This window comes from Pelmatolapia mariae, linkage group LG15, assembly GCF_036321145.2.
Source record: "Pelmatolapia mariae isolate MD_Pm_ZW linkage group LG15, Pm_UMD_F_2, whole genome shotgun sequence".
Classification (NCBI taxonomy): Eukaryota; Metazoa; Chordata; class Actinopteri; order Cichliformes; family Cichlidae; genus Pelmatolapia; species Pelmatolapia mariae.
This window is the reverse complement of record NC_086240.1, coordinates 3,049,470-3,067,218: the sequence shown is the minus strand read 5'-3', so window position 1 is coordinate 3,067,218 and position 17,749 is coordinate 3,049,470. Positions and strand designations below refer to the sequence as shown.

Sequence of the window (17,749 nt, the reverse complement as noted above, 5' to 3'; positions counted from 1 at the left end):
TAGTGAAACAGTGTGTTCTTTACTTGGGAGCATCTGGGTGAAATCTGTCTGGATCAAATCTCAGTGGATCCTTGAAGAATTTCTCCAGTCTCCCACTCACATAGAAGCTGAACTAAACATTAGAACAGTTTATTATTTATCTCAATTCCACGTAACTTGTTTTTTAAAGGACTTTTAAGCTGGTAGGGGGGCTGTTTGGGTTCTGTTTGAGTAAATGATTAGAAGCATAAGCCTCTATTTTAATATATATATAGAGAGAGAGATCCATCTTCAAAGCAGAAGGTATTAAAACATATTTAAAATCTACACAACTCACAAGAGCAATAAATCCTCCAGGTATGTGGATACCATCAATGACCATGTCTTCAGCAATATGACGAGATGTGCCCGGAGCTGTGGGGTACATTCTCAGAGTTTCTTAACGCCTGGGGGAAGATTACAAGGAATACGTGTAATGTGTATGTGTTAGTCCCCATAGGGAAATTTCTCCTCAGCATTTAACCCATTCACCCAGTGAAGCAGTGGGCAGCCACTGACTAATGAGCTATCCCTGCCTGTAAACAGGTCTTGTGTCATAACACACAAGATGCAGCCTTTCATTGTTAGTTGACGAACTTTGATTTTTAATCTTATGGATTCACACTAAAAACATTACCACAATTTTCAAATTGCCATATGTGCCTGTGGCAGGTAGACCAACTTGCCCAGGTCATCGTAGCTTATTTCACGTTTCATCCCAATAACATCGTCCACTTCTTTCTTCGCTCTGAGAAATGAGAAAACTCCATAAGAAACCAAAGTTCACTTGTTCTAATGGAAACTGTTGCGTGCTATATCTTGAGTTCTTACCTTTCCAGTATATCAGGATGTCTTCCAAGTTCCATGATGCAAAAAGCCAGCTGATTGGCTGTTGTTTCTTGGCCTGAAATAGCACAAATGTTTTAAAATTGAATCAGAATACCACCTTAAATTGAACCAACTCACTTAAGCAGTTGTATTCTTAATATCAACACAAATCTTTTGATTGAAAAATTAAGTGAAAGCAGTTCCAACATAAACTATATATAAAAGACGCTGCTGTTTTTCCATTGCTTAGCTGCTTTGAAACTAGAGGTTACTACGTTACTGTCTGCCTGAAAGCAGGAGCGAGAACAGACCGTGGTCGGGGTGTGAGGTGTCCCTGATAAGGGTTTTTTGCAGCGTTGTTTGTTCAGGCCCTAAATAGATGGCAGGGTGACTCCACTTGTCCTCGTTCTCATGCTAGAGATATGTCAGCACACTCTCAGCGGTGCCTCTTTAGGAGGTGGTGAGAACATCTGGACTCAGATGTGACCTTTTCAGCCTTTCTTGATCAGTGAGGTAGTGTGCAGGGACAGACCGTACATCACATCAACTCCCAGGAAGTTCATGTGCTCCATGCTCTCTGCTGCGGTGTTGTTGATGTAGAGCAGTCTGAACGAGGGCCGTTTCTTGCTGTAGTCAGTCACCAGTTCCTTGGTTTTATCCACATTCAGGAGAAAGTTGTTGTTGCTGATCCACACTGTGAAAAGCTCCACCATCTGCCTGCACTAGCTGTCATCGCTGTCCTGGATCAGACCCACGGCTGTTGTATTCTCCACGTACTTAATGTGATTTATACCAAACTTTGTGCAACAATCGTGTCATCATGTCAAGGATATAGTCACTTAACCCTGGAGAACCCATGGGGTCAAATTTGACCCCATGGGTTCTCCAGGGTTAAGCAGGTGACGGAGGGTTTCTTTGGCACTGGGATGATGTGATTTGTAGCAGGATGGCACAGCATCTTGGAAGTACACAGACTTAAACTCACAAATTCTGTGGGATCTCAAAATTTATTTTCATTTTCATAACATGCAGCACTTTTAAGAAAATCTTAAATGCTATGCAGGCACAAAAGGTTCCTTGGCTCACTGCTTATTTAAAAAAAGTCACTACATCAAACTATGTGATGATTTTGTGCAAGATTAAATGCTAAGTGCAAATGTTATTATACCCAGCACTCCCCACAATGTTACCATATATATTATTGTAATGAAGACATAAGAATAATTACATTCATTTCATATGAATTTACACTATAGTTCATACATGATACAATTTTTTCTTTAAATTCAATTTTTTTAAATCACAAGTTTTAGACAGGAATAGAAATCAAATCAATCAGTTTTACCCTTTAAAACCAGAGGTGTCAAACATGAGGCCCGGGGGCCAAATTGGCCCATGGCCATTAATATTACGGCAATGAAATTCAGTAGTAAGTAAACAATTTAATGACAGAAAAGTTCCTATTTTTCAACATCTACTATAGAAATTTCAGGGGTTTTGTTATTGTAAAAACAAAAACAGCAACAAAAATAACAACAAACAAGTCCTCAGTAAAACAAAATTTAAAAAAAGAAGAGAAAATCCATTCTGTTCTTGACAATGATCTTTTTACACATTTATTTCTACAATTTAGACTCAAAGAGTTGTGCTGATTTCAGTTACTAAAGAAGAATTTCTTAATCATGTAGAAAAACTGAGACATACTGTTGAAGCTGTACTTTCTTTTTCCCTATATTAATATATCTCAGGGACCAAAAATAGACCACTTTTTATGTAAAGTACTTTAAGATCATTTATTTTTGTAGTCCCTGTGTCTCAAAGTGCACAACACTCCACTCTTTGGTCTGAGTGTGCCAGCATCCCCGATGTCAAAGGTCTGTCCCGGGACAAGAGTGAAGTCAAACCTCTGGAGCAGTTTGGCCATCACCACTTTAGCCTCCATCTAAAAAACACAACAGCGCCCACAGAGATGAGTCAGTGTGTTTATAGGTGAGTGGGTCAATGTTGACTCACACTGTCATCATCACCTGAGCAAAGTTCTGTCCCAGACACGAGCGAGGACCGAGGGCAAAGGGGTAGTAGCAGTAATAAGGCCTTGTTGAACAGACAAGAGACAGCCTCAGTTACTGTGAACCATTTCACTCATCTTCTCTGAGATAATAAAGTGTGTGCAAACATTAAACATAATAAAGTCAGCATGGTGACACAGTGTGTTCCTTACTTGGGAGCATCTGGGTGAAATCTGTCTGGATCAAATCTCAGTGGATCCTTGAAGAATCTCTCCATTCTCCCACTCACATAGGAGCTGAACTAAATATGAAAAGATTTAATTTCACATTTTATTCATAAGTGTTTTTGTTAGCAATTGTTTGAAATAGTTGAATAACAGTTGACCTGTTTTGATAATATATTTGGTGCCAATTTCTTTTAAACATATAAACCTGAAACTCAGTTTCTCTTTTAGAGTTTGAAACATGCTAAAAAGAAAAGTAACTCACAAAAACACTGAATCCTCCAGGTATGTGGATACCATCAATCACCATGTCTTCAGCAACATCACGAGATGTGCCCGGAGCTGTGGGGTAAATTCTCAGAGTCTCTTTCAGCACCTGAAGGAAGGTTACAATGAGAGGGTAACCCCGCCCCCGACACACACACATTAAGGATTGTACATTAATATACGTTATTGTGAAAACTGTTGTCGGAACCATACTGAAATTAACCAGATAAATATTTTATATTGAGAGAGTGAGCGTGTGCAAATGGCTAACAAACAGCCATTATAATTCATCATACATTGAGAATAGCAGACAAATCAACAATGCACCTGTTCCAATTAATGGATAATTAATATTATACTGAACACAGTCCAAAAGATTCAATAAGCCACATCAGTGTCTACTGTTTACTATCATAGCCAAGTGGCTAACAAAGGTAAACAGAAGTTTTCCCAATCCCTGCTAATGAATGTTATCTTGTTTCAGGATACAGCCCTAGTTTGTTGGTTTGTTTTTATTTTGTTTTATTTTGCGAGCTGGTTATTAGCTCTAGCCAGCCAGAGAATCCCCCGTGACGCCACCCCTCTCCTCCCTGTGTGGCAAGCAGCAAATGGGCAATAGAAAACTGATCGGTGCCCATGCAATCCCCAAAATGTGCTGGCATGATGTCGGCTCAGCGTGGGTCCGAGCAACTTTTTTGCCGATGCCATGATGCCACCACCACCACGATGCTGCCCTGGGCAACTGCCCATGTCGCCCATATCAAAAACCACCACCGCATGCAGGAACATAAAAATGTGTCCTTTCACCCCCATAAGGAAAAGATTTTGACATGACACTGATGCATGAGTTTCAGCGCACCGGTAACAATTTTTTATTGACACAACTAAGCAACCTTAATAATCACTTAGACTCTGGCAGACACAAATGCACAAAAAAGTTATTAGAATAAATAAAGAAATAAATGTACCGCATGTACCTGTGACAGGTAGACCAGCTCTCCTAAGTTGTCATAGCTTATGTCACATTTCATCCCAATGACATCATCGACCTCTTTCTTCGCTCTAAGAAATAAAAATACAATTTAGAAAACCAAAAAATTTTTATGTTTAATATTTGGATGGCTCAAATTAGAAGGAGTTGTTTTCACACAACGGGTTGACAATCAGATCTGAGGGACACACTGAACTAGAACTAGGATCTATCAGACTGACTGTACAACAAGTGTGTCACGGCAAGAAGATTTCTGAAGATCTCACAGACTTTTGTTTAAGTCCTCTTTACTGGTTGAACCTACAAGGTCCTATCAGCTGATGTTTCAGGTTATATTCATGCAAAAATATAGAAAATTTTCTGTTTGACTTCTTACTTCTCCAGTATTTCAGGATGTCTTCCAAGCTCCATGATGCAAAAAGCCAGTTGATTGGCTGTTGTTTCTTGGCCTAAAATGTTACCAGTTTGTCAATAATGCGTCAGAATATTACCTCAAAAGGAAACAGCCATGCAACTCTCACTCAAGAGGTTGTAATCCTAATTTCTACATCACAACTCTTTGAGTCTTAAAAGCCTAGTTAACTTAAAACCAATAATATCATTATGTAACAAAAACAGATCATATGTTTCTTTTTCTTGGTTGCTATTTTACTCATTTGCAAATGTTATCGTCCCGGTCACACAAAGTTTGAAAAGAGTAATAAATATGTATTTTTTGCATTTGAGACAAACAGTCAGTAACACAGGAACTAGAGATGGGTGACAGTGTGTGTGGAGATATTATGCAGCCCCTCTGGATAAGCATATATCAGGATGCTCTACCATTAACATTAAACTGCAGCACACAGCAGCAGGATACAAATTCACACAGACACCAGTGGCCATACTGTGTAAAACTCTTCAGTGCAGTGAGCTTCGTCTGACGCTACAAAGAAGCTTCCAGCTGCATTTCACACATCAAAGCTGAAACAACAGAGACTCACCTGCAATGAAGAATGTCATAAAATTGTCCAGCATAAATTCTTCATCTTCTTCAGTCATGTTTTCCTCTGAAATGAGAAGAGAATGGACAGATACACTGATATTTAACTTCTCCTGGTTTCCACCATTACTTACAAACCACATGCACCATACTTAGACTTAGAGCTTTTTTTTGTCATTGTGTTGTTTCTTGCACAGCAAAATTGGGTAGCTGGACCACAAAGGTGCAAAAGTAAAGAAAACAATATACAATGAGGAAAAAATAAAAAGGCAATATATATGTATACATATATGTGAGTAAACTATACACATGGTGTATGTGTAGAAACATTGAAACAGAAACACTGTGGGGCTGTATTCAAGGGCAGTTATATAATAAATAAATAAATAAATAAAATGGTGGAAGGGCTATGGTCATGGTAATTCCACTGAGACCAAAATATTGCACATGGGCCAAAAATGTTACACGGAACAAGGAAAAACTGAGAAAGACAAGGAAAGACTATTGCACATGGGATGGCAGCAACATGGTTGATCAATAGCAGCGTCAGAGTGGTTGTATGGGAGACGTCTGTTCACACTCTTAGTTTCCATTAAGAGATCTGACAGCCCACAGAAAGAAGCTGTTTTTTAGTCCATTGGTTTTGCACGTGATGGATCTGAACCTTTTTCCAGAGGGCAGGTTGTTGAAGAGGTTAGGATGGAGGTGGTCTTTTATAATTGCTCTGGCTCTGGAGAGACATCTTGAGCTGGCAATTAAGTCCAGGGAGGAGAGTGGACAGCCGATCACCTTCTGATGACCCTCTGTAGTCTCTTCTTGTCAGCTCTTGTGCAACCAGCGTACCACACAGGGATGGTGTGCACCAGCACACTCTGAATTGTGACTCGGCAGAAAGACAGGTAAACAGTCTGCAGCCTGTTTACCTGTGCAAGTTTACCAGCTTGGCTATAAGATTGTCTGGGATGATGGTATTGAAGGCCGAGCTGAAGTCAATGAAGAGCATCCTTACTGATGTCCCAGGACTCTCCAGGTGATGCAGAGCGGAGTGGAGGGTGGTGGAAATTGCATCATTGGTGGACTTGTTTGCTTTATAGGCAAACTGATGGGGGTCGAAGCTGGGTGGGAGGCAGTCCTTTATGTGCTTTAGGACCAGCTTCTCGAAGCACTTTGCAACCACTGGAGTCAGTGCGATGGGTCTGTAGTCGCTGAGGCTACTGATGGCGGTGGAACTGGGGACTGGGACTATTGTTGCTGATTTCAGGCAGTGAGGGACAGTGGCATGTGACAGGGAGAGGTTGAATAGTCTGGTGAACACAGGAGCCAACTAGACAGCGCAGGCTTTGAGGACTCTACCAGTTATTCCGTCAGGGCCAGCAGCTTTCCTCTGATTTACTCTTCTAAACAAACTGCGAACCTGGTGTTCTTGGAGGCTAAATGTGTGAGGGCTGTGCTGAGAAGGCATCAAAAACTGTGGGTCACATTTTTGTTTTATTCACTTTGTCTCATCACAAAGAGAATAAAATATTGCTCTAGTCTAGTCTAATGTGAAATTTGGGGACTCCAACCTTGGCTTGCAGTTTTGATGATTTGTGTCAGGATGTCTTTGGGGACCTCGTCACCGTTTTGCATGGCGGTCTTTCTCTCACTGATCCACTTGGCTCCAGTTGTACGGAGCAGGCGGCACGCTTCCCTCACCTCATTGACGTATCGTCTGTTCTTTGGATTGTACTGGAATGGCAGACTGAAGGGTTTAGCATGTCATTCTGACAACAATGTTCCTGGCAGACATACTGCATAACAACAAACGCTGAAGTAATACCTGAAAAAATCTGTCTCTAAGGTAGGTAATCATTCCTTTCAGACATGTCTCAATGGCTTTAGGGAAAGGTGAACTATTCTTCATGAGGTCCATGTCCACCCCAAAGGCAACCTGAAATATCAAGACATGGATGGACCTGCACTCACACTTACAACATGCTCAGAAACTGGATAAAAATAAATTAAAAAATAAAAGCTTGTGCCTTCATCAGAATTAAGAAAAAACAAACAAACATGTTGCATGCTTAGAAACTTTTTAACAGTAAATTAAAACAAACATAAAAGCTTGTGCCTTCATCAGAATTATGAAAGAAAGAAAAAACAAAAACAAAAAAACAAACAAACAAAAAATACGTTGCATCTGTAAAACTGATTATGATACCTTACTAATAACATCCAGGGTGACACAGTTGACAAGATGGAGCATATTAGCTTCTGTTTTACTGTCAGCAAGCTCTGCAAGTTTATCCATCAGTTTCTCTGCCCTCTCATTAAAGGTTCCCATTAGACCTCTCAGATACCTGGAAGTAATGATAGCTTTAGACAGAAAAGCAGCACATTCAGGACATCCCAACAAACTATCACAGAAATTCATTAAAGGATAATATTGCACAGAAGAAAAAGTGAAATGTTTCCAACCCTGGATGAGTGGTTAATCACACAGACTGTTGTGTCTTTTTGTGATAACTGTGAAACTCACAGGCTGCTGAACGCAGGGTTCATGATACGTCGCTGTTTGTACCACTGCTCATGATCCCGTGCTGTTACCAGCCCATTTCCAAAGAACCTGAAAATATATTGAGAAAATTAATTAAAAATAGCAAAATATGATTGCAACACAAATAATTTTCACTCTGTAAAAGTCAGGAGTTCAACACATTACACTGTCACAAAGCAGGTTTTATTATTATCATAGTTAAATTTTTGCTAGCATAGCTACACAGCATGTTAAGTTACTGCTTAGTTGCATTTAGTTTGAACAATAATGTTTGGATACATAAATACAAACTACTTGTGGTCAGATGTTTACATATATTTATCAGGGGCATGAATGTTAAGATCATGTTTTAATGATTTCTTTGAACGTTTTTTTCTCTGGGGTGGAAGATTGTACAGGATATAACTGACTTCACAAGTGTAAATTTATTTCACAGAGGGTCAAAATTATACAAACATCTTCAAATATCTACATACACTCCCACTCCAGCTGAAAACACTACGTCCAGATGAACAGAATTAACTTTCTTGTACACCGTAGAAACTTCACCACCAACTATTAAAGCATTTATGAGTGGATGTATATATCCTATATATCCTAACCCTAAATAAATACTAACTTGTGCACTCAATTCTTATTTTTTTTTTTAAGTCGGCAGAGAGGTATGCTGTACAATCATTCCACCCTGGAAAAAGAAAAGCTCAAAGAAATAATTAAAGCCCAAAATTACCATGACATTCATGCCCATGATGACTGAATGTAAGTCTGAGCACAGTTATACAACTCAACGAATCAGATAATGTGATACATCACCTTTGACCAAACAGGTAGAAGAGTCTTTTATAGGTAGACTTCTTTTTGGGGTACTTTGGGGACATCAGGATTTCCTGAAACCAGAAACAAAATGACACTAAAGTTTGACAAAGAACAAGAAGAGGGCTTTAAATGTGAACAAGTCCCAAAAAGGCCAGTAGCTGGCACTGTTTATTAGCAGGGACCTCTGCCAACAGGATTCATGGGTGCACTTTCACACACAAATCAAATCAAATCAAAATTTATTTATATAGCACATATTAAAACAACAGTGTTGACCATAGTGCTTCACAGTCAGTAAAAGCATGAGACAATTAAAACAAACAATAAAACAGGACAACAAACAATAGGTAACAACACAACAAGCTAGAACAGCCAACTAGTTAGAATCAAAAGCCAAAGTAAAAAGATAAGTTTTAAGACGTGATTTAAAAGACTGGATAGACTCGGCAGTACAAATATGAACAGGGAGGTTATTCCAGAGTCTAGGTGCCACGGTTGCAAAGGCCCGGTCACCTCTCGACTTCATTCGAGACCTAGGTTGTGCTAGGAGCCTGTGATTGGACGATCTAAGTGCTCTGTTGGGATTGTATAAGTGGAGTAGTTCAGAAAGATAGCTGGGCGCTTAATTATTTAGAATTTTAAAAGTGAACAAAAGAATTTTAAAATCTATGCGATATTTAACAGGGAGCCAATGTAATTTGGCTAAAATTGGAGTTCATAGATTCTCGTACCTGTTAAAAGACGCGCAGCTGCATTTTGAATTAACTAAAGCCGGTAAAGAGAAGAGTGTTGGAGGCCCGAATAGAGGGAGTTACAGTAGTCCAATCTGGATGTGATAAATGCGTGGATAAGCTTTTCAAGGTCCTTTAAAGGAAGGAATGGCTTTGCTTTAGATATCTGACGCAACTGGCACAAGCTGTTTTTTACCACAGTGGAGACCTGTTTCTCAAGTTTAAAAGAGCCATCCAGGAACACTCCAAGGTTTCTTACAGTGAGTGAGAGATGGCTAGCGAGAGGGCCTAGGACATCAGCTAACTGGTCTAGCGGAGTCTGACTACCAAAGACTATGATTTCGGTCTTATTCTCGTTCAATGTAAGAAAATTATGTGATAACCAAATTTTAACTTCATGCAAACAGTTGAACAGAGGTTGCAAAGAAGCAGACACATCGGATTTCAAAGGTGAATAAATCTGGATATCATCAGCATAACAGTGAAAGGAGATGTTGTATTTTCTAAAAATTAATCCCAACGTCAACATGTACAAAGAGAAAAGAGCAGGACCGAGCACGGACCCTTGAGGCACACCACAATAAATAGGGGCAGAAGCCGAGGAGTGTTGCCCCATAGCAACAGAGAACGACCTCTCTGAGAGGTAGGATTTAAACCAAGTTAAAACTGTACCTTTGAGACCAACAACATGTTCCAATCTTGATAGAAGAATGTTGTGGTTAACCGTGTCAAAAGCAGCTGTCAAGTCAAGTAAAATTAAAACCACGGAATAGCCAGAGTCAACAGTTAAAAGAAGATCATTAAAAACTCTAAGTAAGGCTGTCTCTGTGCTGTGGCGAGGTTTAAAACCAGACTGAAACTTTTCATTAATACCATTTGCATCTAAAAAGGCCTGAAGTTGTTTTAGAACTACCTTTTCCAATATTTTGGAAATAAAACAGGTTTGGAAACACAACAGGCTTTTTGCACTGTAGTCATTTTAAACTGAAACAGCAGAGATACACAGGTACTGTTAATCACAATAATTCACAGATTTACAGAAATAGACCCTTTATTAATGACACCAGTGTACTGATGTGAAAAGAGTCAAGTAACAAGTGTTTACCTTGGTGGCCTCTGGACAGTACGTACACAGTGAAACGTAGTGAAGCACATTTATCCTGTAAACAGGTCCATACTTCTCGGCCCTGCAGGTGACATCTTAATTAAACCTTTTAAAGGCGCATGATATTAATAACGAGATTCTGTAAGCACTGTAATACAAAGAGTACAGTAAGAACTGTAATGTATTTGTTGTATAGGCAGAAATTAACCCCCTAACCCCTTTTTCTTCATAAAAATATTGTTTGCGCTAAACTTACCACTCCAGAAATTTGTCGTGTATAATTCCGTCACTTTTCATCGCCTTCAACATCGTTGGTAAGTGTCCAAAGAAAAAACTGAGGAGGAAACAGCGAGTTACTCTCAAGTAATGTCCGCATAACTGCTTCAGCCGACGACTTTTCCTACCTGTCCCTCGGCGGCCCGGGGATGTGGTCATACTTCATATGAATGTATTTAATGTACAAGCAGTAGCCAAGAAACGCAATGACGAGCAGAAAGAAGAGAAACGTAAGCGCCCGAGCAGCCAGGCTCAGAAGCAGGCTGGAAAGTGCCATCCTGGAAAATGTCCCGGAGACGTCCGTGTTAAAGGTGTGTAACAAGTGACAGTTTGCTGCCTTCTGCCGTGTGATTGGCCCAGGAGCTTTAAGAGGTAGTGGGTGTGTGGGGGGAGGTCAGTGTTCTTCTGTGGGAAGTTCCAGACTCTGGTGCGAGTGGGTATATAGTTCGGTGTGAGACTTTTGCCGTTGTGTTTGGATAATTTATTATGGTAGGTGCCCGTTTTTAATGCGTGCTGCTGGACTTTTTAGTGAGAACACGAGTTTTAATGGAGGAATCAATCAAGCTCTAGATCGACTGCGCGCGGGGAAATCGATCAATATTGTAGGTATATTGTTTGTTTTAGATCTGTGATTTTGAATCATTTAATAAAACTGATGTTTTATTGGATAACATTTTAATCGATAGTCTTGATCATGTTTTGCAGCTGTTGTTGTGCTGCCTCTGCTTTAAAAGTCAAATTTCTGTGCAGGAGCTCAGCGCCCCCATGTGTACACTGTTGGTAACTGCATTAAAAGAGCAAGTTGGGTACATAAGTAATCACTACTCCGCAAACACAAATAAAATCACACTGACAAACATTAAAGTTTCAGTTTTATTTTCATTTACATAAAACCTGTGCTTAAATTAGTGTTACAGACACTAAAGCTTCTGTGGTTCAATGTGTAACAGCAGTCTGGCGAGGAAGGAGCGGCTAGCAGGTCCAGCGAGCGTGTGGTGTGGGGGTTAGCCGAATAACCCGAAGCCAGTCAGTTAAATCCAATAACAGACCTTTATTTGCTGTCAGCAACATTACACCTTGTAAGCCAGGTCTCCACGGCTGTACTCGTCCATGCATACATGCGCGGAGATTGGTATCGCCGGCGCCAGCTTGTCACAACAGTAAGGTTTCTTTTTGAGAGAAAAGAACATGAGCAGCATGGAATGGCTGCCGCTAACAACACACACCCACTTCGGGTTATTCGGCTAACACCTACACACCACACGCTCGCTGGACCTGCTAGCCTCTCCTTCCTCGCCAGACTGCTGTTACAAAGTGGCGCCCGAACATTGTTCTCTGGATCTTCATCGTCATCCGGACCGACAGACGGTGGGCTCAGATATTTACTGAGTCAGGAGACTCCCACAGCTATTACAATATTAGGGCAACCCCCCCTAGTGGTGCTATAACCCAAAAGGGTTGTTACATCACCCCCCCCCCCGGCAATTAGAAGGCTGTCCTCAGCCGGACCCAGGTGACCCTCCTCCTGCTACCCCCTTTCACTATACATAGCTACTTTAGGTAGTAAGCAGGTTGTGGAGGAATTGTTAGACACCCTTACCTTACAGCATTGGTACAGTCAATAAACAAAATTAGTGCTTGAAGCAAACAATACAGAACATGCAGTATTACTGCCTATTCATCTTCCAGAGATGGTCATAGACAAGGGAAACAGTCAAACATACAACACAACTGGTCGCTCAAATCAGTACAACAGAAAACCAAACTAAAAGCCTCTCACGGGCCGCGATGACAAGAGTTCAGTGGAACAGAACAAGTAACCATCCCTTATGAACAGAACAATCACATTACATACATCTTGCATGAAACCAACCCTCAGTCAACCTCAAGTTTGTCCGTATGATAACGGCTAGTCCACCTGGTACCCGTCCAACCAGCGGTCATTAAGGGGCACCGGCGGGGTTTATTGGGGAGATGGCTGCTCTCCCGGGTCTCCTGTAGCTCCATGATCCAAACACTCCAGCAGGCTCTTTTGTAGCTCCAGCGAATCCTGTAAGCAATCTCGTGGCTTCTCGACCTCTCCTTCCAAGTTTTCCACTTCAAGGTTGAGGTCAAGAGGTGTAGAGTGAGGGATGATGTACTTTGTCAGGCCGGGCGCTTCAGCATCCGGGTCGCAGCCATCTTCCTCACTCCCCGTGTCTGCATGGGACGCCATTTTAAAAGTGTGGAAACTACTCTCTCCCACAAAAGTTATGGCGAAGTGAAAAGAGCGTTCACACACAGCACCGAAGCGTTAATATCAGTCAGAGAGCGTCCGTGCACACTCTGATGCTTCAGTGTTTCACACAAGACAACACGTCCCTCTGAATCCCGCTGTCTGTGGGTGGCGCTGTCACTTGGTGTTTCGCTCGCTTTGTGGTAGAGTATCACTTCCTGTTCCTGCTCAAACACAGTGGTGTTTCTGAGTAGCTTTTCTGCTTAGCAATTTAATTGAAATCTTTTGATACATCCCTTTTTCATAGTATAATCTTAACGTGCTTCATCTGAATCACCCTTTCTGTGTGCTCACTACCTAATTTATAGCCAAAGTATTCACTCACTGTCTCTGTACTGTTTCGCTAGCTTAGCTTAGCTCGTAGCCGACTCGTTAGCACCATGGCTACTTCACCTGTCCCTGTTGCACTTTCCTGCTCATTGTGTCAGATGTTTAGTTACTCCTCGGCCTCCTTTAGCAGTAATGATACCTGTAACAAATGTAGCATATTTGCAGCTCTGGAGGCCAGGATTACTGAATTGGAGACTCGGCTTCGCACCCTTCATTCACCCGTAGCTAGCCAGGCCCCTGTAGCTGGTGCAGCCGACGATAGCGTAGGCCCCGCTAGCTCTCCCCCGGCAGACCCCAAGCAGCTGGGGAACGAGGGCGGTTGGGTGACGGTGAGGAGGAAGCATAGTCTTAAACAGAAGCCCCAGGTACACCACCAACCTGTTCATGTGTCTAACCGTTTTTTTGCCCACTCAGCGACACACCCGCCGGGGGTCAAACTCTGGTAATTGGTGATTCTGTTCTCAGACATGTGAAGCTAGAGACACCGGCAACCATAGTCAATTGTCTTCCAGGGGCCAGAGCAGGCGACATTGAAGGACATTTAAAACTGCTGGCTAAGGGTAAACGTAAATACAGTAAAATCATAATTCACGTCGGCAGTAATGACACCCGGTTACGCCAATCGGAGGTCACTAAAATCAATATTGAATCGGTGTGTAACTTTGCCAAAACAATGTCGGACTCTGTAGTTTTCTCTGGTCCCCTCCCCAATCAGACCAGGAGTGACATGTTTAGCCGCATCCATCCCACTTTGGATGGAGCAGCTCTCATTTCTAGAAATATGGACCAATTTATTAAACCCCCCAAAATATGACTATCCAGAGTTGGGACCAGGAAGCAGAGTTGCAGTCTTACACGCCTCTCTGCAGCTTCTCTCCTCCTGCTACCCCCCCAAAAACCCATCTCCATTGAGACTGTGTCAGCTCCCAAAAAGACAAAAAACAAACCAAAAACCAGCAATAAAAAACTTAAACATAAAAAATCAAAAAGAAAGAACAATACAGTATCCACATCTGAACCAAAGAGTAAAACAGTGAAATGTGGATTATTAAATATTAGGTCTCTCTCCTCCAAGTCTCTGTTAGTACATGACTTAACAATTGATCAACAAATCGATTTACTCTGCCTTACAGAAACCTGGTTGCAGCAGGATGATTATGTTAGTTTGAATGAATCAACACCCCCGAGTCATTCTAACTACCAGAAACCTCGAAGCACAGGCCGAGGGGGCGGTGTGGCAGCAATTTTTCACACCAGTCTATTAATTAACGAAAGACCAAGACAGACTTTTAATTCATTTGAAAGCCTGATGCTTAGCCTTGTCCAACCCAGCTGTAAAACTCAGAAACCAGTCTTACTTGTTATCATCTATCGTCCACCTGGGCCTTACACAGAGTTTCTCTCTGATTTCTCAGACTTTTTATCTGATTTAGTGCTCAGCTCTGATAAAATAATTATTGTGGGTGATTTTAACATCCATGTAGATGCTAAAAATGACAGCCTCAACATTGCATTTAATCTGTTATTAGACTCAATTGGCTTCTCTCAAAATGTAAAAGAACCCACCCACCACTTTAATCACACTCTAGATCTTGTTTTAACATATGGCATAGAAACTGAACATTTAACAGTGTTTCCTGAAAACCCTCTGCTGTCTGATCATTTCCTGATAACATTTACATTTACAATGACTGATTACACAGCAATGGAGAGTAGACTTTATCAAAGTAGATGTCTTTCTGAAAGTGCTGTAACTAAGTTTAAGAATATAATCCACCCACTGTTATCATCTTCAATGCCCTGTACCAACATAGAGCAGGGCAGCTATCTGAACGCTACTCCAACAGAGGTCGATTATCTTGTTAATAATTTTACCTCCTCACTACGTACGACTCTGGATACTGTAGCTCCAGTGAAAACTAAGGCCTCAAATCCGAAGTCCCTGACTCCGTGGTATAATTCTCAAACACGTAGCCTAAAGCAGATAACTCGTAAGCTGGAAAGGAAATGGCGTGTCACAAATTTAGAGGATCATCATTTAGCCTGGAGAAATAGTTTGCTGCTTTATAAGAAAGCCCTCCGCAAAGCCAGAACATCTTACTATTCGTCACTGATTGAAGAAAATAAGAACAACCCCAGGTTTCTCTTCAGCACTGTAGCCAGGCTGACAAACAGTCAGAGCTCTACTGAGCCAACCATCCCTTTAACGTTAACTAGTAATGACTTCATGAACTTCTTCAGAAATAAAATTTTTATCATTAGAGAAAAAATTACCAATAATCATCCCACAGATGTAATATTATCTACAGCTACTTTTAGTACCATTGATGTTAAGTTAGACTCTTTTTCTCCAATCGATCTTTCTGAGTTAACTTCAGTAATTACTTCCTCCAAACCATCAACGTGTCTTTTAGACCACATTCCTACAACACTGCTTAAAGAAGTCCTGCCATTAATTAATTCTTCAATCTTAAATATAATCAACCTATCTCTAATAATTGGCTATGTACCACAGGCCTTCAAGGTGGCTGTAGTTAAACCCTTACTTAAAAAGCAATCTCTAGACCCAGCTGTCTTAGCTAATTATAGGCCAATCTCCAACCTTCCTTTCATATCAAAAATCCTTGAAAGAGTAGTTGTCAAACAGCTAACAGATCATCTGCAGAGGAATGGCTTATTTGAAGAGTTTCAGTCAGGTTTCAGAGCTCATCACAGCACAGAAACAGCTTTAGTGAAGGTTACAAATGATCTTCTTATGGCCTCTGACAGTGGACTCATCTCTGTGCTTGTCCTGCTAGACCTCAGTGCAGCGTTCGATACTGTCGACCATAATATCCTATTCGAGCGATTGGAACATGCTGTAGGTATTACAGGTACTGTGCTGCAGTGGTTTGTATCATATCTATCTAATAGACTCCAATCTGTTCAAGTAAATGAAGAGTCCTCTTCACACACTAAGGTCTATTATGGTGTTCCACAGGGTTCAGTGCTAGGACCAATTCTATTTACATTATACATGCTTCCCCTAGGCAGCATCATTAGAAGACATAGCATAAATTTTCACTGCTATGCAGATGATACGCAGCTCTATCTATCCATGAAGCCAGGTAACACACACCAATTAGTTAAACTGCAGGAATGTCTTAAAGACATAAAGACCTGGATGGCCGCTAACTTTCTGCTTCTTAATTCAGATCAAACTGAGGTTATTGTACTCGGCCCTGAAAATCTTAGAAATATGGTATCTAACCAGATTCTTACTCTGGATGGCATTACCTTGGCCTCCAGTAATGCTGTGAGGAACCTTGGAGTCATTTTTGACCAGGACATGTCCTTCAAGGCACATATTAAACAAATATGTAAGACTGCTTTCTTCCATTTGCGCAACATCTCTAAAATTAGAAATATCCTGTCTCAGAGTGATGCTGAAAAACTAGTTCATGCCTTCATTACTTCCAGGCTGGACTACTGTAATTCTTTATTATCAGGATGTCCTAAAAACTCGCTGAAAAGTCTTCAGCTAATCCAAAATGCTGCAGCAAGAGTACTGACAGGGACTAGGAAGAGAGAGCATATTTCTCCTGTTTTGGCTTCCCTTCATTGGCTTCCTGTTAAATCCAGAATTGAATTCAAAATCCTGCTCCTCACTTGCAAGGTCTTAAATAATCAGGCCCCATCTTATCTTAATGACCTTGTAGTACCATATCACCCTATTAGAGCACTTCGCTCTCGCTCTGCAGGCCTACTTGTTGTCCCTAGGGTATTTAAAAGTAGAATGGGAGGCAGAGCCTTCAGTTTTCAGGCCCCTCTTCTGTGGAACCAGCTTCCAGTTTGGATTCGGGAGACAGACACTATCTCTACTTTCAAGATTAGGCTTAAAACTTTCCTTTTTGCTAAAGCATATAGTTAGGGCTGGACCAGGTGACCCTGAATCCTCCCTTAGTTATGCTGCAATAGACGTAGGCTGCCGGGGATTCCCATGATGCATCGAGTTTTTCCTTTCCAGTCACCTTCTCACTCACTATGTGTTAATAGACCTCTCTGCATCGAATCATATCTGTTATTAATCTCTGTCTCTCTTCCACAGCATGTCTTTATCCTGTTTTCCTTCTTTCACCCCAACCGGTCGCAGCAGATGGCCGCCCCTCCCTGAGCCTGGTTCTGCCGGAGGTTTCTTCCTGTTAAAAGGGAGTTTTTCCTTCCCACTGTCGCCAAAGTGCTTGCTTATAGGGGGTCATATGATATGATTGTTGGGTTTTTCTCTGTATTTAATATTGTGCTATCTACTGTACAATATAAAGCGCCTTGAGGCGACTTTTGTTGTGATTTGGCGCTATATAAATAAAATTGAATTGAATTGA

The 17,749-nt window shown here is 41.2% G+C and overlaps 1 protein-coding gene across 1 annotated transcript; it reads right to left on the bottom strand.

The window, feature by feature from the left end:
- Window positions 1–1,841: 1,841 nt before the first annotated feature.
- On the bottom strand, window positions 1,842–12,061 carry LOC134643754 (cholesterol 24-hydroxylase-like). The gene is made up of 15 exons (XM_063496295.1): window positions 10,912–12,061; window positions 10,764–10,841; window positions 10,508–10,589; window positions 8,669–8,742; window positions 7,838–7,924; window positions 7,520–7,658; window positions 7,139–7,249; window positions 6,885–7,047; window positions 5,321–5,386; window positions 4,714–4,786; window positions 4,324–4,408; window positions 3,345–3,455; window positions 3,068–3,156; window positions 2,874–2,940; window positions 1,842–2,788 (listed from the first exon to the last, which is right to left on the bottom strand). The coding sequence occupies exons 1-15, from the start codon at window positions 11,058–11,060 to the stop codon at window positions 2,636–2,638; spliced, it is 1,527 nt and encodes a 508-aa protein (XP_063352365.1). The 5' UTR covers window positions 11,061–12,061; the 3' UTR covers window positions 1,842–2,635.
- Window positions 12,062–17,749: the final 5,688 nt, after the last annotated feature.